Source organism: Rana temporaria, chromosome 8 (assembly GCF_905171775.1).
Source record: "Rana temporaria chromosome 8, aRanTem1.1, whole genome shotgun sequence".
Taxonomy (NCBI): domain Eukaryota; kingdom Metazoa; phylum Chordata; class Amphibia; order Anura; family Ranidae; genus Rana; species Rana temporaria.
The window spans coordinates 156692381-156713659 of NC_053496.1; the positions used below are offsets into that span (position 1 = coordinate 156692381).

At 46.8% G+C, this 21279-nt stretch overlaps 1 protein-coding gene across 1 annotated transcript in view; it reads right to left on the bottom strand.

Annotated features, from left to right (window-relative positions):
* LOC120909261 overlaps positions 1-19179 on the bottom strand; it is an 83333-nt gene extending 64154 nt beyond the window's left edge. The window contains exons 1-3 of the mRNA XM_040320996.1: positions 19069-19179; positions 15461-15547; positions 7769-7829 (exon numbers count right to left, since the gene is read on the bottom strand). Coding sequence (XP_040176930.1) covers positions 7769-7829; positions 15461-15523 — 124 coding nt within the window. The 5' untranslated portion in view covers positions 15524-15547; positions 19069-19179. The remainder of the gene's footprint in view (positions 1-7768; positions 7830-15460; positions 15548-19068) is intronic.
* Between the last annotated feature and the right edge of the window lie 2100 nt (positions 19180-21279).

A 21279-nucleotide genomic window follows, 5' to 3' on the forward strand; every position in this document is an offset into this window, starting at 1 on the left:
CACGATGTAAATAGGAAAAGCCGGTAATCAGCTTTTCCTCACTCGCGTCTGTCAGACGCGAGTAGAGGAGAGCCGATCGGCTGCTCCTGTGACAGGGAGGGGGTTTGTGCTGATCGATTATCAGCACAGCCCCCCCGAGGATGCCCACTGGACCACCAGGGATGGCCATATAGACCACCAGGAAAAAAAAAAAAAAAAAGATGTCACCCTAGACCACCAGGGATGAGGAGGACACAAAAAATGGATGCCAATCAGTGCCGCAATGGATGCCAATCAGTGCCCACAATGGGCATCACTGATTGGCAGGCATTGTTTGGCACTGATTGGCATCCATTAGTACAACACATACAATAGTGCCCATCTATGCCCATCCGTGCCGTCTATCAGTGCCCATCCATGCCGCCTATCAGTGCCCATCCCTGCCGCCTATCAGTGCCCATCCGTGCCGCCTATCAGTGCCCATCCGTGCCGCCTATCAGTGCCGCCCATCCGTGCCGCCTATCAGCGCCTATCAGTGCCCATCCGTGCCGCCCATCAATGCCACCACATCAGTGCCACCTCATCGGTGCCCATCAGTGCCGCCTTATTAGTGCCCGTCAGTGCAGTACCATCAGTGCCCATCAGTAAAGGAGAAAACATACGTATTTACAATGTTTTATAACAGAAACAAACAAAAACATATTTTTTCAAAATTTTCGGTAATTTTTTTATTTTTTTTGCAGAAAATAAATATCCCAGAGGTGATCAAATACCACCAAAAGAAAGCTCTATTTGTGGGTACAAAATTATAAAAATTTAGTTTGGGTACAGTGTAGCATGATCGCACCATTGTCATTCAAAGTGCAACAGCGCTGAAAGCTAAAAATTGGTCTGGGCGGGAAGGTGTATAAGTGCCCTGTATGGAAGTGGTTAAACAGGAAAAGCCTCCTAGGGCTTTTTTATGTAAGGAAAAGACACAGATAAAGCATAAAAAGCAAAACCGTTACAGGTGTCACCAATCAGTCAGCGTCTGCTGAAGTATAATCATAAACATCTGTGCTCATCACAGGGCTTTTTAACAGTGAAAAAAAGAGATTTTTAATACAGCTTACCTGTAAAATCTTTTTCTTGGAGTACATCACGGGACACAGAGCGGCATATTCATTACTATATGGGTAATATGGAGTACCTTCAGGTGATGGACACTGGCAATCCCAAACAGGAAGTGCCCCTCCCTATATAACCCCCTCCCATAGGAGGAGTACCTCAGTTTTGTAGCAAGCAGTATGCCTCCCAAAATGGTCCCCAAAAGAGGGGTGGGAGCTCTGTGTCCCGTGATGTACTCCAAGAAAAAGATCTTACAGGTAAGCTGTATTAAAAATCTATTTTTCTTTATCGTACATCACGGGACACAGAGCGGCATATTCATTACTATATGGGATGTCCCAAAGCAATGCTTACAATGAGGGGAGGGAGAACATCTTCCCAAGACAAAAGGATTTAATTTAGAGATATACTCAAATCATAATAAATCCAACTTAGTTGAGAAAAAATAATTTTAAATTTTAAATTTAACTCAAAAGGGAGCCCCCGGAATCCGAGGGTCTCAAACTGCAGCCTGCAGCACTGCCTGCCCAAAGGCTGTATCAGTATTCCTTCTTACGTCCAACTGGTAGAATTTTGTAAACGTGTGGACAGAAGACCAGGTTGCCGCCTTGCAAACTTGAGCCATAGAGATCTGGTGGTGTGCTGCCCAGGAGGCGCCCATGGCCCTAGTAGAATGAGCCTTTAATGATAACGGAGGAGGCAACCCCTTCAAGCCGTAGGCCTGAGTGATTAACTGTTTAATCCACCTCGAGATGGTGGATTTTGCAGCTGCCTGCCCCTTCTTGGGCCCATCCGGTAAAATGAACAACACATCTGTTTTCCGGATTTTCTCTGTAGCTTTAAGATAGGCCTTCATGGCCCTGACAATATCCAAGGTATGCAGCAACCCTTCCTTTCTGGAAGTAGGTTTAGGAAAGAAGGATGGTAATACCAAATCCTGGTTTAGATGAAAACGGGATATAACCTTTGGTAGGAAGGAAGGATGAGGGCGGAGAACGACCTTGTCCTTTTGTAAAATAAGATATGGTTCCTTACAGGATAAGGCTGCCAGTTCCGATACTCTTCTGGCGGAAACCATGGCAACCAAAAATACTAACTTCCTTGTCAGTAAAACCAAATGAATTTCAGCCAACGGCTCAAAAGGTTGTTTCTGTAAACTTGACAGAACAAGATTTAAATCCCACGGGCAAAGTGGGGATTTAACTGGAGGATTAATACGTAAGACCCCTTGAATGAAGGTCTTAACTAGCGAGTGGGTGGCCAGCGGCCGCTGAAACCACACTGACAAAGCTGAAATCTGTCCCTTGATTGTGCTTAATGCCAGTCCTTTATCCACTCCTAGCTGGAGAAAACTTAATACTCTATCGATGGTAAATTTGCGAGAAAGCCATCGCTTGGACTCACACCAGCCTACATAGGCCTTCCAGACCCTGTAATAAATCACCCTAGAGACCGGTTTCCTGGCTCTGATTAGGGTAGAGATTACTTTCTGAGACAGACCTCTACCCCTGAGAATCAGGGATTCAGCCTCCAGGCCGTCAAATTTAGATGCCGTAAGGCAGGGTGGAGGATCGGACCTTGCGATAGCAGGTCTGGCCGTAGAGGAAGAGTCCAAGGGTCTCCCACTACCATCTTCAGGATTAGTGAATACCATGCCCTTCTGGGCCATGCTGGAGCTACCAGGATAACTGGTATGTGCTCCACCCTGATCCTGCGCAGCAGGCGGGGTAGTAACTGGAGCGGGGGAAATGCATAAAGAAGTTTGAACGGATACCAAGGGCAAACCAGCGCATCGCTTCCGCAGGCCATCGGATCCCTTGAGCGGGATATGAACCTGTCTAGCTTCTTGTTGAGTCTCGATGCCATGACATCCACGTCCGGCACTCCCCATCTTTGGCAGAGTGTCTGAAAGACCTGTGGATGTAGAGACCATTCCCCCGGCAACAGAGTCTGGCGACTTAAGAAGTCCGCCTGAAGGTTGTCCACTCCTGGAATGAATATTGCCGATATGCAGGGCACATGAGCCTCTGCCCACAGGAGAATCAAGCTCACCTCTCTCTGAGCGGCTTGACTCTTGGTTCCCCCTTGGTGATTTATGTATGCCACGGCCGTGGCATTGTCTGATTGAATTCTCACCGGGAACCCCTGCAATTTGGACGTCCAAGCCCTGAGGGCTAGTCGAGCAGCTCTGAGCTCCAAGATGTTGATGGGCAACTGCTTCTCTGGCTTTGCCCAAGTACCCTGGCGAGTGCAACCGTTCAAAATTGCTCCCCAGCCCGTCAGGCTGGCGTCTGTGGTTACTATCTTCCAAGCCACTGGGCTGAAAGACTTCCCCTTCAGTAGATTCTGAGGGTCTAACCACCAACACAGACTTTGTCGGACTCTTGATGAGAGCGGCAAAGGGATATCCAAGGCCTGTGGCCTCCTGCTCCATGCTGACAGGATGGCTGCCTGCAGGATGCGAGTGTGGCTCTGGGCGTACGGTACCGCCTCAAATGTGGCCACCATCTTGCCTAGTAACCGCATACATAGGCGAATAGTTGGTTCTCTCTTGCTTCGAACCAATAGGATTAACTCCTTGATGGCTTCGACCTTTATCAGAGGTAGAAACACCCTTTGTTGTTCTGTGTCTAACCTCATGCCGAGATATTCCAACTGCCTTGTGGGCTGGAATGCTGACTTTTCTCGATTTAGGACCCAGCCGAACCTCTCGAGGTACTGGACCGTGAGGGCCACTGCTCGTTCCAGGCCAGGAGACGAGTGATCTATGACTAGGAGGTCGTCCAGGTACGCTAGGATCGTGACCCCTTGGATCCTTAGCTTGGCTAGGATTGGAGCTAGGACCTTTGTGAATACCCGGGGGGCCGTAGCCAACCCAAAAGGAAGCGCCACGAATTGGTAATGACGCGAAGCCACCATAAAGCGTAGAAATCTTTGATGTGGCTGATAAATTGGAACATGAAGGTAGGCATCCTTTATGTCTATGGATGCCATGAAGTCGTCCTTCTGGAGTGTGGCAGTTGCTGACCGCACGGATTCCATCCGAAATGAGCGGACCTTTAGGTATGCATTTACCATTTTTAAGTCCAAAATTGGCCTGACATCGCCGTTGGGCTTTGGGATGATAAATAGGTTGGAGTAGAAACCCAGCCCTTGTTCTTGGACTGGTACCTCTACTATTACCTCCTGGGAGAGTAGATGATTCAATGCCGCCATTAATGCGGCTCCCTTCCCCAGATCGTTTGGTACCCTTGACTCCTGGAAATGAGGAGGAGGAAACTTTAGGAAGTCTAGTTTGTAGCCCGTAGCCACGGAAGACCGTACCCATCTGTCGGGAATGCTGGCCTCCCAAACCTCTGAAAAGAGACGCAGCCTTCCCCCCACCCTCGTGGGTGGGGGCGCCCCTTCATAAGGCCGGCTTGGGGGCTGGTTTTGCTGGTTTGCGAAACCACTGCTTCTTGCCTCCAGCGGCCTGTCCCTGTGATTTGTTGTTAAAGTTAAAGTTAAAGTTTGATCTTGCAGGAGGCCGTCGATACTGTTTGGTATTAGAGGGCCCCTGCCCAGGGGAGTACTGTCGTTTAAACGCAGGCCCTCGAAACTTTTTCTTGGTTGGCAAAAGAGTACTTTTGCCGCTTGAAATGGTCTGAATGTATTTATCCAGGTCTTCTCCGAAGAGTCGTTCTCCATGGAAGGGGAACCCTACCAGGAGCTTCTTGCATGGGGGCTCTGCCTCCCAGCTCTTTAACCATAAGAGTCTTCTCATATGGATAAGGGATAACGATAAACGTGACGCTTGCTGGATAGAATCCTTAATCGCGTCTACCGTAAAGCATATGGCCCTAGGGACATTTCCGAAAATTCTTCTGCCTGCTGGGCAGGAATAAGTTTAAGCATCTGCTTAGTTTGATCCGATAATGCTTGTGCAACCCCAATCGCAGCCACAGCTGGCTGCACTACTGCCCCTGCAGTGGTGAAGGAGTTTTTAAGTAGCGTTTCCAAGCGTTTATCAACCGGATCCTTGAACACCTGTATGTTTTCTACAGGGCATGTTAAAGATTTGTTAACACATGAGATGGCTGCGTCCACCGCCGGGGTTGCCCATCTCTTGGAAAATTTCTTTTCCATAGGATATAAGGCAGAGAATCTTTTAGGTGGTAAAAAGATTCTATCTGGCTTGGTCCAATCTTGGAACATAACTTCCTCTAGCAGAGGATGGATCGGAAAAACTGCGTTGTTTTGAGGCGTTCTTAGTGAGCCCAAAGCTGAAACCGTCGATACTTGGAGATCTGGTACTGGCAAGTTGAATGCTCTATGGACCAAGTCCGTTAAGGCTTGAACCCACCAGCTCTCCCCTTGGGAGGCTGCCCCAGACTCCTCCGTATCTGGGTCCTTGGCGCGAAATTGCCGGCTGGGGGGGGGGGTGGGGGGGGGGGGGCCACACGAGGAGGCCAGCGTTTGCCTGTCATCCAGGCTAGGAGGAAGAAACCTTGGCAGCAATCGCCTGGAGGCTCTGCAGGTAGGCACAGCTCTCTTTACACACACACAGCTTTCTCAATGCTTTACAATACTACCAGGGAGGTCACCTTTTATGGGGAAATACACATAGAGCCATCCTATCCTTAAGACATGTGACTCACTTTGCCAGATGCAGCGCATAACTTTAGGCATGTCCCACTGTGACCCCCCCCCCCAGAAAACCTGCTGCGAACCAAGTTCCGCAAGTTTCCCCTCACTCACCTGCTCCATGCCGCAGGACTTTGCACAGCAAGAGGCCCAATCTTCCCCCATCTCCGTGGGGCATTGACCTTCAGGCCCTGGGTTCCTATGAAGGATCCACTGTCCTGGGCCCATATAGCACTCTGGCAACAGAAACATTAGGCCCCCAAAGGTTTCTAAGTTCTGGGCCCAGGGTCCAGCTCTCTAAAAAGAAAGCATTATGGGCTATACCCCATTGGTTTGGGGTCCGGTTACTGACCACTTTAGCGCCGAGGCCTTTGGACAGAACCGGTTAGCCCACCTTAATCCCAAGGATGTGGAGGCAAGCTAAACCATGACCAACACCTAAGACACTGGCGTAAAAACTGAGGTACTCCTCCTATGGGAGGGGGTTATATAGGGAGGGGCACTTCCTGTTTGGGATTGCCAGTGTCCATCACCTGAAGGTACTCCATATAACCCATATAGTAATGAATATGCCGCTCTGTGTCCCGTGATGTACGATAAAGAAATCCCTCACAGGAAAGCCCAATACAAAAAAGAAAAAACACAGGCCAGATAACACAGTCCCCTCAGGAAGGCCCCCTCCCCCCTGACAGCGGCAATGTTAGCAACGCAGCAAGGGAAAGGAGCAGGGAAGGGAGGAGAAGGGACCCCCAAACCCCAGGAATGCCCAGCCGTACCAACCCACCGAAGCAGGAGGGACTGTACTTACCCGTCCAATCGAGGACTCGCTGACGCATTCCTGACAGAACTACAACCGAAATGGAGGTAGCTGTCGGCCCGGTCCACTGTGAGTGAGACAACAGACAACACCACAGCCCAATCATATGTGGACCTCGGAGCAAAGCTCACCGGCCCCCCAGGAGTCATGGGGTATGGCGTGGCAGACCAAGCCTCTTTGAAAAGGTGTGCCCACGCTTGCTGGTCGGACTGAGTAGACTACAAGGATCTATATTATCCAGCCTGTCTCTCAGCCGACAGTTGAAAGAAGATTCCTCAAGAAAAAGTAAAATAAAATAAAATTTCTCCTCAGGGCGCTGGGCCCAAAGGGAGCCATACGTCCTTCTCCTTGCTAGGCAGAATGAAACTGAGGCTGCAAGCTGCAGTGAGGAGGGTTATGTCTGGAGGGACCGCCCCCTGGGCAAGGCTGTTCAACTCTGTTAATGGAACATGTATTTAACATGTTTCTGCCTAGTCCTCTCCTGTAAACAGGGAACCTAACCCACTTGTCAAGATTTAAGGAGCTGTGCCCGTCCATGGACGATAAGAGAAAAGTAAGGTATACATAAAGTGGTTGTAAACCTTAGACATGAAATATGAACAAGGCATATCCCTCTCTATAGTGTGTACTTGTCTCAATCAAGAGCACTAAGTGTAAGTTCCGTCTGCTTCCTCTGCTATCTGCACGAGTCACTTTTTTCAAGTTTTTCTCAGAGCTCTGCTCACTGGAGGTCTAGAGCGGAATTTTATCCCTCTACCTCCTTTTATCTGACTCCTCAGATAGGCGTTCTAAATGCTGCACTTTGAACAGCTGTAGAGAAGGGAGGACTGCAGATAAACAGGTACAACGTATGTAGGAGGATTTGTCTGTGTCACCCGAGGCCAGTCACTTCACTGGCTAATTGTAAGGGTTTACAACCACTTTAATATATCAGGGTCCCCTCCCCCATAAAAAGTAGCAGCGTTAAAGTTCATATCCTTACCTTATACCAATTTCTGTGCTGCAGAGTATGACATCACAATCCTCCCGGTGAAATCCTGGCACAGCCCGGGAGCGTCTTCTCGCTATATTTGGGTAGTATGCCAGGGGTAGGATAAGAATATTTACCGACTTCTTCCCTACAGGTTTATTAATTATTTTTTTACTTTTATGCTGCATTTCTATATGAGTAGGGGCCCTGATATATTCAGACCTTATATTTTTACTGCTAGGTCAGCATTAAAAAGACAATACAGAACATACGTTGTTTTTTGCTGCCACTTTGCTCCTGATCACCCAAAGGTTTCTTCTTCCGCTTTGTGACCTGTAAACAAAAGTTAAAGTGTCACTAAAGGAAAAAAAATTTTTTGCTGAAATGACTGTTTACAGGGTAAAGATACATAATAGTTAACTGATTCCTTTTAAAAATGATTAAAAATAGATAAAAAACAATCATATAATGTACCTACAGTTTAGTTTCGTTTTTGCTGTTGTTTCCTGGTTTTCTGATGTACAGAGCCAGAGAGCCAATACAGGGCAGTGATGGTTTGTAAAACAAAACTGGATTGGTGCTGAGGGGTTTTAGACACACAGTAATCACACCTCCTTGACTAGTCACCACAGTGAGAAATCTCCCAGTACTGTTGTGATCAGGAAACAGACAACCAGGAAGTGTCCAGAACAGAGAGGAATTACAGCAACAAAGCAAAAACTAACAATGGGGACATGAAACCAGGACTGCAGTAAGGTAAAGGAAGCTATTTAGCGAAAAAAAAAATCCTTTAAATGACCCTTTAAATTAAAAAGGTCACATGACATTATCACATTATAATTCCTAGAATTTCTTTTGTAAATAGTTAAAGTGTCGTTTTACCCAAAAGGGGGCATCAGCATGTCTACCTCTGCCCCCCCTAACTTTTGGCACTTTATTTTTTTAGGGGAGTATCAGCTCCCACTTCAGGTCGGATCACTTGTGATGCAGCCCTTTCCCCGCAGCCTTCTGGGACATGTCATAGGTCCAGAAAGCTGAAGGACCATTCACAAAGAACAGCATGCCTATGCCTGAAACTGAATACGGCCGATTTTTTTTTTTAAATCAGATTTTCTCTTTATACCACAACAACATACACACAAATATAACATTGAAATCAAAAACACAAAAAAATAAAAAATAAAACACACAAAGCAAAGCAAAAAAAACAAAACACTTAAGGACCGGCTCACGTGGATATACATCGGCAGAATGGCACTGACAGGCAAAGCGGCGTATATTTACGTCACTTTGAAATCGCCGCTGTGCGCACACCTGCTGAAAGCTCCGTGACTGTGCCTGCGGGACTCGATGTCCACCGGTGTCCCGCAATCGGGTCACAGAGCTGAAGAATGGGGAGATGCCAATGTAAACACATCTTGTCTGTTCCCTCTCATCGGGAGCAGTGATCAGTGATGTGCCACTCATAGACACACCCCCTAACAGTTAGAATCACTCCCTAGCCCCTAGTGGTTAACCCCTTCACTGCCAGTTACATTTACACATTTTTTTTATAGCACTGATCGCTGTCTAAATGTGAATGGTCCCAAAATAGCGCCAAAAGTGTCAGATGTGTCCGCCATAATGTCGCAGTTACGATAAAAATTGCTGATCACCATTACTAGTAAAAAATAAATAAAAAAGCCATAAAACTATCCCCTATTTTGTAGATGCTATAACTTTTGCGTAAGCCCAGCCTGAGGAAGAGACTCGAAAGTCTTGAACGCGTGCACCTCCCGCATCCGGAAGTGACGTCACTTGCAGTCCGCAGTGGATACCTGATTCCAGCCTGAAGGTTCCGAGAGCGTCTCGGTTCCTGTTGCCGCTGCCCTTCAGAGAACGACATCTCCGCGCTGCCTGCATTAGGACATCGTACGCAAACCGGCTAAACCATGCGGATGATCCTTACACCACTTTGCCTATATTCATTCATGTTTGTGAGTAGGCTTTTTATAGCTTTTTGCACATATTACTCTTATTAAACTAGCTTGCTACGCTTAGAAGGCGCTGCATTTGTCTTTTCATAACTTTTGCGTAAACCAATCAATAAACGCTTATTGCGATTTTTACCAAAAAATATGTAAAAGAATACGTATCGAACGTAAACTGAGGAAAGAATTATTTTTATAGATTTTTTGGGGATATTTATTCTATTTTTGTTTATAGCACAAAAAATTCAAACCGCAGAGGTGATCAAATACCACCAATAGAAAGCTCTATTTGTCGGGAAAAAAAAGTATGTCAATTTTGTTTGGGAGCCACGTCGCACGACCGCGCAATTGTCAGTTAAAGCGACGCAGTGCCGAATCGCAAAAGTGGCCTGGTCAATTGGCAGCCAAATGGTCCGGGGCTGAAGTGGTTAACCTAACCCTTTTCCCACGCCTTCCACTGTGAATACACAATCCTTTCAGCCTATAAATAAAAAAAAAAATTCCAGAGAAAGTAGCTGCTGACTTTTAATTTTTTGTTTTTGACCGATGAACCATTTTAAGACTCCATGCACACAGAAGCTAATAAACTGTAGTTTATTGGCATTTTGGCTTTTTTTTTTTTTTTTAAAAGCCCATAAACTGCACTCTATGTTAGCCTATGTATCCATGCACACATGAACGATTTTTAGTGTTAATGAGCAGTGGAGTTTATGGGCTTTTATCTGAACGCCAGAAATTTGCGTTCAAAGTGCCGCAGCTCACCACCGTTTTTTTATTCATTGGAAAAAAAAAAAGCTACAATGAAAAACGCTAATAAAAGCCATTGCAAAAACGCAAAAAAAAAAAAAAAAAAAACTTTGAAAGGCTCCCTGCAAAGCTACTGGCGTTTTTTATAGCTTTTTTTTTTAGTCTCCAGTGTGCATGGAGCCTAAAGATTCTCTGTAACTTTTTCCAGTAATGAAAGTGTCATTTTTCGCACGTAGCCCACTTTACCACCGCACACTGCTGGAGCCTTCTATAATGGGAGCAGAGCTTCTGGGAATAGAGGAGCTTGTCACCTACCCCATGTAACATTGGTCAGGCTTGAGCTTTCAATTTCCAGGCCCCAAAGCACCATAAAGGGGAATGGGGGTTCATGAAGTCACCCCCCTAGTTCTGACACTAGCCATCCTGGAGCTTGTCAAGAGGCAGCAGAGTTAAGGGTGTGGCTGGGTGTATATATATATATATATATATATATATATATATATATATATATATATATATATATATATATATATATATATATATATATACACACACACACACACCTAGGTGGGGTGGGCAAAGTGAGAGGGTATTTTAAAGTGTACCTAATGACAAATTTTAAAGTGTACCTAATGAGAGGGTATTTTAAAGTGTACCTAATGACAAATTTTTACTTTTGGGTGGAGAGAGAAAGAACAAGAACCTTGTCAGTGAAGCTGAATCTCCCCAGTGGGGACCAGTAAAAACCTGCCCCTTGGTGTCCATAAAGTACTTATAATATGAGCGATGCTGCTGGCCCACGATCTGCAGTGGATCGTTTTGTCAGCAGTGGCTGGCCAGCGATTAGCATGTGACCAGAAGATCATATGCTGCCTCCCTCATGCCTGTTGGAAGAGGGATTTTACACAGAAAATCGCTTTTCTCCATGCTGCAAAAATTAGATGTGGTTGCAGCAAGCCCCATTTCGCAAGGCAGTATTGCCTGCCAAATACAACATACCCTACTTTTTTTAGCCTCATGGGCACAACGCTATATATGAGGCTGTTCGCCGGCCATTGCTGGGCTTTGACAGGTGGCTGAGGCAAGTTAAAAATAGGTCTCAACCTCCTGGTTTTGCTGCACACACAATGTCCATGTGAAAGACGCCCAAGACAGAAAGTGATGGGAAAAACTAAATATTACAGTTACCGTAAAAGAAATAGAGGAAACAAATGGGTAGATCGCAACCTACCATATTTAGGTATTCAACTTATGGCCAATCCCTCAGAATTATTTGCTGCCAATTACCCACCTTTATTGAAAAGCATCACACGTTTGTTATCGGACTGGCCTGTCCTACCGATTTCTTGGTTCGGAAAAATTAACATAATAAAAATGACTATACTGCAAGTTTTTATATCTTTTTAGAACGCTTCCAATCCATATTCCTGCTAATTTTTTTTAGATTGATTCAACAAAAAGTAACACAGTTCACTTGGGGTAAGAAAAAACCTTGGCTGCCCAAAAAAAACGCAATCCTACCCAAATTGATGGGTGGTCTGGGATTTCCAGACTTTGCGACTTATTATAAAAGCAGCTCAAACGGCACAATTATCGAAATATCACTTGACCACGGAGACCCCTTTGTGGGTACTTATTGAAGCAATAGACTTCGACCCACTTCCTACAAATATTGTAAAGTTCTACGATCTGAAGAACGTAGCCATAAAGAATCCAATCTCTAAACATTCTTTATCATTATGGGACAGGCACGAAAGCTCACATGGTCTACAATCTCCACATAACCCGCATCTTTCCTTTCATAAAAACCTGGGGGCATATTCTTAAAGATCTGAGGCGGCGGAACGTATGTCCTTTACGTTACGCCGCTGCAAGTTTAAGTGGCAAGTGCCTGATTCCCAAATCACTTACCTGTAAACTTGCGGCGGCGTCGTGTAAAGTCCACCCGCGCAAGCCCTCCTAATTCAAATGATCCTGGTAGGGGGCGTGGATCATTTAAATTAGGCGCGCTCCCGCGCCGATCGTAATGCGCATGCTCCGTCGGGTAAATTACCCAACGTGCATTGCGCTAAATGACGTCTCACGGACGTCATTTGTTTTGACTGTAACGTAAATGGCGTCCAGCGCCATTCACGGACGACTTACGCAAACGACGTTAAATTTTCAAATTTCAACGCGGGATCGACGGCCATACTTAACATTGAGTACGCCACCTAGGGGGCATCTTTATCTTTACGCCGCGTATCGCTTACAGAAACGACGTTAAAACACTACGGCGGGCAAGCGTACGTTAGAGAATCGGCGTGACTAGTCATTTGCATATTCTACGCTGACCGCCACCTAGCGGTCAGCGTAAATATTGCAGCCTAAGATACAACGGCGCAGGCCGTCGTATCTTAGGCATGTTTAAGTGTATCTCAGTTTGAGAATACACTTAAACATAGGATCGGACTTACGTCGGCGTATCTGCTGATACGCCGACGTAAATTATATGAGAATATGGCCCCCGGTCTTTTATCCAGCTTGGATATTTCCAAGAACTTTTAAAGCTTGGTCCAAGGTCGGCATTACGTGTCTATAAAACTTAACATTAACAACCACAAAATGACCTTTTCCAGAACAATGCGAGACTTATGGACTCCCCAAATCAGAAATTTTCAGATATTTGCAAATCAAATTTTTTTACGATCCTCTCCTCAATTCTAGTGATAATCCACACAATATTATCCAATTTGAAAGAATATGCCTAAAAGAACCACATGCTAAAGGTCGCATCTCGATAATTTATTCTCAACTGATCACTAAATCAAATACAAATACGCCAGGTTAGCCAAATTTAAAGCAAACAGCTCAGATCTCTGTTTTCGCGGTTGTCCCGATAAACTAACCTATATGCACATCTGGTGGCAGTGTCCACTTGTGCACAGATTCTGGGGGCAGTGTCCACTTGTGCACAGATTCTGGGGGCAGTGTCCACTTGTGCACAGATTCTGGGGGCAGTGTCCACTTGTGCACAGATTCTGGTGGCAGTGTCCACTTGTGCACAGATTCTGGGGGCAGTGTCCACTTGTGCACAGATTCTGGGGGCAGTGTCCACTTGTGCACAGATTCTGGGGAAACGATTTTCTAGATTGCCTCTAAATTATTCGACTGTATTATTTTGCCAGATCCAATGACAGTCCATCTCAATATTAAACCAGTAACCCTTTCTCAGAATCAATATAAATGATCCCTTTCATTCATGATAGCCGCAAAGCAGACAATAGCTAGCGCATGGAAATCACCTGTAGTACATCTGTCAGAAGCCAAAAAGAGAATGAATCAATCTTTCATACACGCTAAAATGGATGCACTAGATAAAAACAAGTTGAAGAAATTTGACAACATCATGATGTTGATGCTTTTTCATGGATACCAAGAAAATAACATAAATCGGCGTATACCGCGCACTTTTTTGCCCTGAAAATCAGGGCAAAATCGTGGGTGCGCGATATACGACGATACCCGCTTTCCTGCGCCGAGTTTGAATACTGCGCCGGCATATACCGAGCGCAGTACACGCGTGTATAGTCGGGGAGGCTCGGCTCCTCTCGCGCTCACGTCCTGGACGTACAGGACGTGAGCGCGAGAGTAGCCGAGCATGCCCGACTATACACGAGTGTACTGCGCTCGGTATATGCCGGCACAGTATTCAAACTCGGCGCGGGAAAGCGGGGATCGAGCGGGGAGGACACCGCAGAAGGACGCCGGACCCGACGAAGAGGACACCGGAAGCCGCAGACGGACGCCGGACCCAAAACCGCAGCGGTTTACTGTGCTGCAACTAGAGGTCGACCGATATATATCGGCTGATATTTCACCTTTTTAAAAAAATTGGTATCGGCCCATTATTATGTGAAAAAAGGCCGATTGTGAGGGATCAGAAGCAGGGGCGTGCTGGGTGTAACCCCGCCCCCCCCCCCCGGCCGCCCACCATTTAGTCTAAACGTCTGCCATCACGGCCGCTGTCTGATTACTTTTTCCCCAGTGGAGGAAGTCGGCAGCGGCGGCCGCGGATTGGCTGTTACTAGCCACGCTGCATTCTGGGGTTTGTAGTGTGGAGGCAGAGGCAGGGCGCACAGCACATCGGGGGACGAATGGAGCTCTCCTTGGCCAGGCGAGGGGACAGAATGGAGCCGAGCGGTGGTGGGCACTGATGAGGTGGCAGACTGGCAGTGAATGACATTATTGAGCTGTACTGTGGGCACTGATGAGCTGTACTGTGGGCACTGATGAGGTGGCACTGGTGGGCACTAATGGACATTGATAGGCTGCACTGTTGGGCACTGATGAGGTGGCACTGGTGGATACTGATAGGCTGCACCGGTGGGCACTCGACTTAGTGTGAAACCTGCCGGTGCCACCACAAATCAGTGCCACCACCTAGTGCCAATCAGTGCCATCTGTCAGTGCCAACCAATGTCACCCACCAGTGCCAATCTGACAGCCAGTGTCACCCACCAGTGTCACCGCCAATCAGTGCCACCTGCCAACCAGTTCCAATTGCCAGTGCCACCTGTCCCAAACGAGTGGCATCTGTCAGTTCCAAACCAGTGCCACCTGCTAGTGCCAATAGTGCCATCTGTCAGTTCCAAACCAGTGCCACCTGCCAATGCCAACTAGTGCCAGCCAGTGCCATCTGTCAGATCCAAACCAGTGCCACCTGCCAGTGCCAATCAGTGCAAACTGTCAGTTCCAAACCAGTGCCAACTGGCAGTGCCATCTGTCAGTTCCAAACCAGTGCCAACTGGCAGTGCCATCTGTCAGTTCCAAACCAGTGCCACCATCCAGTGCCACCTGTACTGAGGACATCAAGTGTGTGCTAGAGTGACACGAGTAAGTAGGAAGGAGTGGATGAGGTTGGTGGTTTTTTATTTTTTTTAAATCGGCCTAAAATATCGGCCACAAAAATCGGCATCATATATCGGCCAGTGGTACTATATTCATGTCGCTGTACAGCAGTGTGCTGCATTGCCTTGCTGTACAGCGACATGCAAGTGTGTGCAATAAATACAGCATGTCTGCATTTTGACGCAGCTCAGTGCACCGCACCATCGGGGTGCATTGCAGTGTGAACAATTGTTACTGTGTCTCCTACTGCGGTTTTCCAGTGTAAAAAAAGCAGGTCTATGGAGACAGGGCCTAAAGAGAAGGTCCACAGGAGTTGAAGCGTTTTAAGTTTTTACAACTGATCAGAGTAAGACTCACCTTTTTATCACTCCCAGTCCCCAGATTAAAAGTCACCCCGCGACTGGCTTTCTTTCGTGGCATTGCTGTTCCTCATTGGGCTGGAGCCTAAAAAAAAATATATATAAAACATATATGAGATAACGCTCTCTTTCTCACATACATACACATATACACACACACACACATATATATATATACAAAATTTCCATTTGCCTGCTCGAACTTGGCATATAGATAAAGCTTGAGGGCAATTGTGGGGCTGCCTCGGAGGAGGGGGGGGGGGGGCACCGCCGATGGGCAGGGTTGAACGGGAGCTGTTCTGCCAGGAATCTGGGGAAGAGAGAGGAGACCCGGGAAAATCATTACACAGAGTAGGGGCCACCTGCTGTGACAGCTTTGATGTGAACGAGTGGCGTCCATCATAGGAGCCGATCCAGGAAGCGGGACTTTGTGTGACTGCGGGTGCAAGGCAATTCAAATCAAAGTTGTCACAGCCGGCGATTCCCGCTCTCTGTGATGATCCAGCTGGCTCTCCTCTTCCTCTATTTGATCCCCAAACACTGGTCAGGCTACGCTGATGGGCACTGGTCAGGCTGTGCTGATGAAGTTGTTTATATTTATTTTTGTAAATTAATTCAGCATAAAACATTTTACAAGATCATTTAATGCAGGGTTTGACAAATTTGCTTGGAATCTAGGAGCTAAAAAAGTTAGGAGCCAGAAAACACGACCCGTCCCGATGAGCTTGCACGCAGAAGCGAACACATACGTGAGTAGCGCCCGCATATGTAAACGGTATTCAAACCACACATGTGAGGTATCGCCGCGATCGTTAGAGCGAGAGCAATAATTCTAGCTCTAGACCTCCTCTGTAACTCAAAACATGCAACCTGTAAAACATTTTAAATGTTGCCTATGGAGATTTTAAAAGGTATTTTGAAGCGTGACATGTTGGGTATCAATTTACTCGGCGTAACATTATCTTTCACAATATAAAAAAAATTGGGATAACTTTACTGTTGTCTTATTTTTTTTATTAAAAAAGTGTATTTTTTACCCAAAAAAGTGCACTTGTAAGACCGCTGCGCAAATACGGCGTGACAGAAAGTATTGCAACGATCGCAATTTTATTCTCTAGGGTGTTAGAATAAAAAATATATATAATATTTAGGGGTTCTAATTAGAGGGAAGGAGATTGCAGTGAAAACTTACACATTAGAACGGCTGTTTTACTTGTAATGCCAACGGCCACCACCAGATGGCGCCAGGTTACAGAAGGAAGCTTGGGACTTCACAAGGCCGCAAATCCGCGATCTCAATTACCGGCCGTCGCGGGCCCGCCACGATCGCGAGGTGGGGGCGCACGGAGACACAGGATCCTATGTCTCCGTGCGCCCCCACCGCACGATCGTGGCGGCGGGCCCGCGACGGCAGGTAATTGAGGCCGCGGCCTCAATTACCGGCGGGCGCAATTGCTACCTGGCGCCCGGATTTTGTCGAGCCCTGATTTAATGATAAATTATGGGGGCGTGTTTAGGGGTGGGGCAACTCGTGGTTAAGGCCTGGCTAGTAGCTCAGGACTTGAATTTTTGAGCCCTGTATATATGTTTTTCTAGTTAAAGCAATATTAAAGTTGGAACACTGCTTTAAGGGTGGATTTAGATGTGCATTTAAATCCTCTGCTCCGCTGAAGAGTGATCTGTGTTTAGATCTTTTTTCCGAGGCCTTCGACAAACAGTAATGTGCTGCGGATGAGAATTCACCGTCTGTTTTTACCCCATTTTTGCGAACAAACGTGTGCAGGCACTGTACGCAGTTGAGGGTCGGTTGCAGTGCTTCCCCATTCGCTGCAATAGGTCGCCTTTGTGACAGGTTGGGCAGTTTTTAAAGAATCACAATGACGGCATGTAAACACTCCTGTCCATTGCTATTTGCAGCTTAAAGCGGATGTGCGCTCAAAAAAAAATATTAAAAGCCAGCAGCTACAATTACTGCAGCTGCTGACTTTTAATATTAGGACACTTACCTGTCCTGGAGTCCAGCGGCGTCCGCAGCAGAGGACGAGCGATCGCTCATCACCCTGCTGCTCCCCCCTCCATCCACGGTGAGGGAACCAGGAAGTGAACCCCTTCCGGCTTCACTGCCCGGTTCCCTACAGCGCATGCACGAGTCGCGCTGCGCCCGCCGATTGGCTCACACGCTGTGTGCTGGGAGCCGAGTGTTCCCAGCACACAACGGGGGACAGACAGGAAGTCAGGAAAAACCTGTCTTTTGCCCGTGACGTGTGGCCGGAAGTGGGTGCAAATACCTGTCTTTAGACAGGTATATGCACCCCCCTCCCCCCTGAAAGGTGTCAAATGTGACACCGGAGGGGGGAGGGTGCCGATCAGCGCGACTTCACTTTAGGGTGGAGATCCGCATTAAAGTGATTGTAAAGCTTTGTTTTTAAATAACAAACATGTTATACTTACCTGCTTGAGTGGCCCCGATCCTCCTTTTCTGGGGTCACCCTTCGGCTCTCTTGCTCTTCATCGAGTGCCTCCATCAGGGGCACCCCCCAGTACTGCTGCTGCGTCCACAGACAGCAGGACTCAGCCCTGCCCCTGTGTCACTGGATTTGATTGACAGCAGCATGAGCCATTATCAATCTATCCAATGAGGACACGAGACAGCCGCAGGATCTGCTGTGCTAGTCCCCATTGCTTAAAAGGTCAGGAAGGGGAAAGGGGATCTGCTGCAGCACGAAAGGTAGCCTACAAGTAAGTGCTTGTAGGCTTCACAATGCCCACAAGCAAAAATGACAACGGTGTGGACATAGTTTTATAAACTATCTTTTTTGAATATCTATGCGGATCGGCGGCGGATTGTAAAATAGTAAGTGACCGGATTTATATTATAAAAACGCAGGATGAAAGGACATGCATTTAAAAAATGCTAATTGTGATTGGAACTCCGCTTTAAGGTGAAAAACCGTGAGGTTTTACAACCCCTTTAAGGGGGCGGTAAAAATGCTGAATTTGTATCACCAAACCACCCCCCAACTAAACCTAGCTTACTGCTAAGGTTCAGGTATGGAGTATTCACATATTCCAATATTCCATACATGTGGGGTCCTCGTGGAAGCTGCAAATGACTGTGGGGGGCATGGGGCTTTTCCCCTCACTTCGCCAGGACGCCATTGACAGAATACTTTTCAATTTACTCAATGATTGCAAAGTGTTCTCTGAATGGACGAGGTGGAGTTTTGTGACATCACCACCCCACCTCATCCAATGCCTTGCATTCATTCAGAAAAATTAAAGTCGGTCTATGAACTGCGCATGCGCCGAGCAAAACAAACACCCCCTTAGTGCTCACTATGCAGCGGATTGGTCCTGGACCTGGACCAAAGGAGCAGTCACTGTAGTAGCAGCACCTACTACACACATTTCAGCCTCTACTGGAATGGCTCAGCCATACTTATGCTGCTCCAGGCTAGATCAATATAGCTATGCTATAAAATGCACCCCTAAACTTCAGCGTTACATGGCCATGTGATAGTCATCTTCCGGTCAGTTGTTACCCATAACCCCCCACAGACGGCCATCACAGCTGACTACGACCACAACAAATACCCGGACACAAACCTGAAGTCTCCAGCCTGGCAGAAACAACACACTGCTCATTGCCCGTTCACTTCAGCCTCTGCGCCCTGATTGGTTGATTCGCGCACACTCCTCTCGCGCTGCTTTCTGGGTCTTGTAGTCGGACTCTCCTGAGGCTCAATGAGAAGCGGCGTTCAGAGAACTACATTCCCCAGAAGCCATTGGGCGCCGCAGTCCAAAACACAGCCCGGACAAGGGGGCGGAGCGGGCGGGAGGATTTGAATGTTCCGGGTGGTGCTGTGTAGAGGAAGTGCCGAGTACAATCCACATTCCAGTCAGATCTGCTTGCGAGCATAGGGACGTACTATACTGCATATTGGAGTGATGGGACCACAGAGTCATTACTATATACGTGTGTTAAAAGTACACCGACATCTAGTGAGAGAGTAGCATTGCTGACAATTATCCTATCATGCAATTTAGTACGTCCTCGAGCATATATATAGATGATATATACAGTGTGTATATATATATATATATATATATCTATTAGGGATGTGCGGTGAGGTCAGTGGCTGGTGAGGCACTAGCTAGTATCAGAGCTAGATACACACAGGTTACATAAGCCACAATCGTTAGAGCGAGAGCAATAATTCTAGCACTAGACCTCCTCTGTAAGGCTTCATTCACACCAGGTGGATCCGTCACAGCGGAGTTCAACAGCTGAGCGGGAGATCTCTCCGCTGAGCTGGCGGATGACAAGTCCCTCTCTGCTCACTGAGCGGGGAGGGGCTTGTCGAGTGCCGCCGTCTCCTATGGAGAGAACAGAGCATGTCCGTTTTCATCAGATCTCATCCGATCCTCCATGGACGGATAGCGACGTATCGCCATACGTCTGATTTCAGCAGGTCGGATGTCAGCGCTCAATAGGCTTGCATGGAGTGCGCGTTCAGGTCCGCCAAAAAAACTGACAGGTGGACCTGAACAGTCCGCCTGTGTGAAAGGGGCCTAACGCTAAACATACAATCTAAAACATTTTTAAAGTGTCACCTATGGAGATTTATAAGTACTTAAGTTTTGCGCCATTCCACAAGTGTGCGATGTTAGGTATCTATTTACTGGGCATAACATCATCTTTCATATTATGCAAAAAAATTGGGCTAACTTTAATGTTTTTTTTTTTTTTATATTATTAACCACTTAAGGACCGGACCAATATGCTGCTAAATGACCCAAGGGGTTTTTACAATTCGGCACTGTGTCGCTTTAACAGACAATTGTGCGGTCGTGCGAAGTGGCTCCCAAACAAAATTGGCGTCCTTTTTTCCCCACAAATTGAGCTTTATTTTGGTGGTATTTGATCACCTCTGCGGTTTTTATTTTTTGCGCTATAAACAAAAATAGAGCGACAATTTTGAAAAAAATGCAATATTTTTTACTTTTTGCTATAATAAATATCCCCAAAAAACATATATAAAACATTTTTTTCCTCAGTTTAGGCCGATACGTATTTTTCTACCTATTTTGGTAAAAAAAAATCGACAATAAGCGTTTATCAATTGGTTTGCGCAAAATGTATAGCGTTTACAAAATAGGGGATAGTTTTATTTTTATTTTATTTTTTTTACTACTAATGGCGGCTATCAGCGTTTTTTTTCGTGACTGCGACATTATGGCGGACACTTCGGACAACTTTGACACATTTTTGGGACCATTGTCATTTTCACAGCAAAAAATGCATTTAAATTGCATTGTTTATTGTGAAAATGACAGTTGCAGTTTGGGAGTTAACTACAGGGGGCACTGTAGGAGTTAGGGTGCACCTAGTGTGTGTTTACAACTGTAGGGGGTGTGGCTGTAGGACTGACGTCATCGATCGAGTCTCCCTATAAAAAGGATCACTTGATCGATGCAGCCGCCACAGTGAAGCACGGGGAAGCCGTGTTTACATACGGCTCTCCCCGTTCTTCAGCTCCGGGGAGCGATTGCGATGGGGCGGTTATAAACGAATAGCCGCGCCGTCCCCACGGGAATCCGACCGCCGCATGTAGCGGGTGGGGGGTCCCGATCGGACCCCCGACCCACGTCTAGGCAGGGACGTACAGGTACGCCAATGTGCCTGTACGTGCCATTCTGCCGACGTACATATACATGCGGCGGTCTGGAAGTGGTTAATGAAACATTTTTTTCCCCCAAAAAAAGTAAAAAAAATTGCTGCTCAAATACTGTGTAACATTGCAAGTTGCAACGACC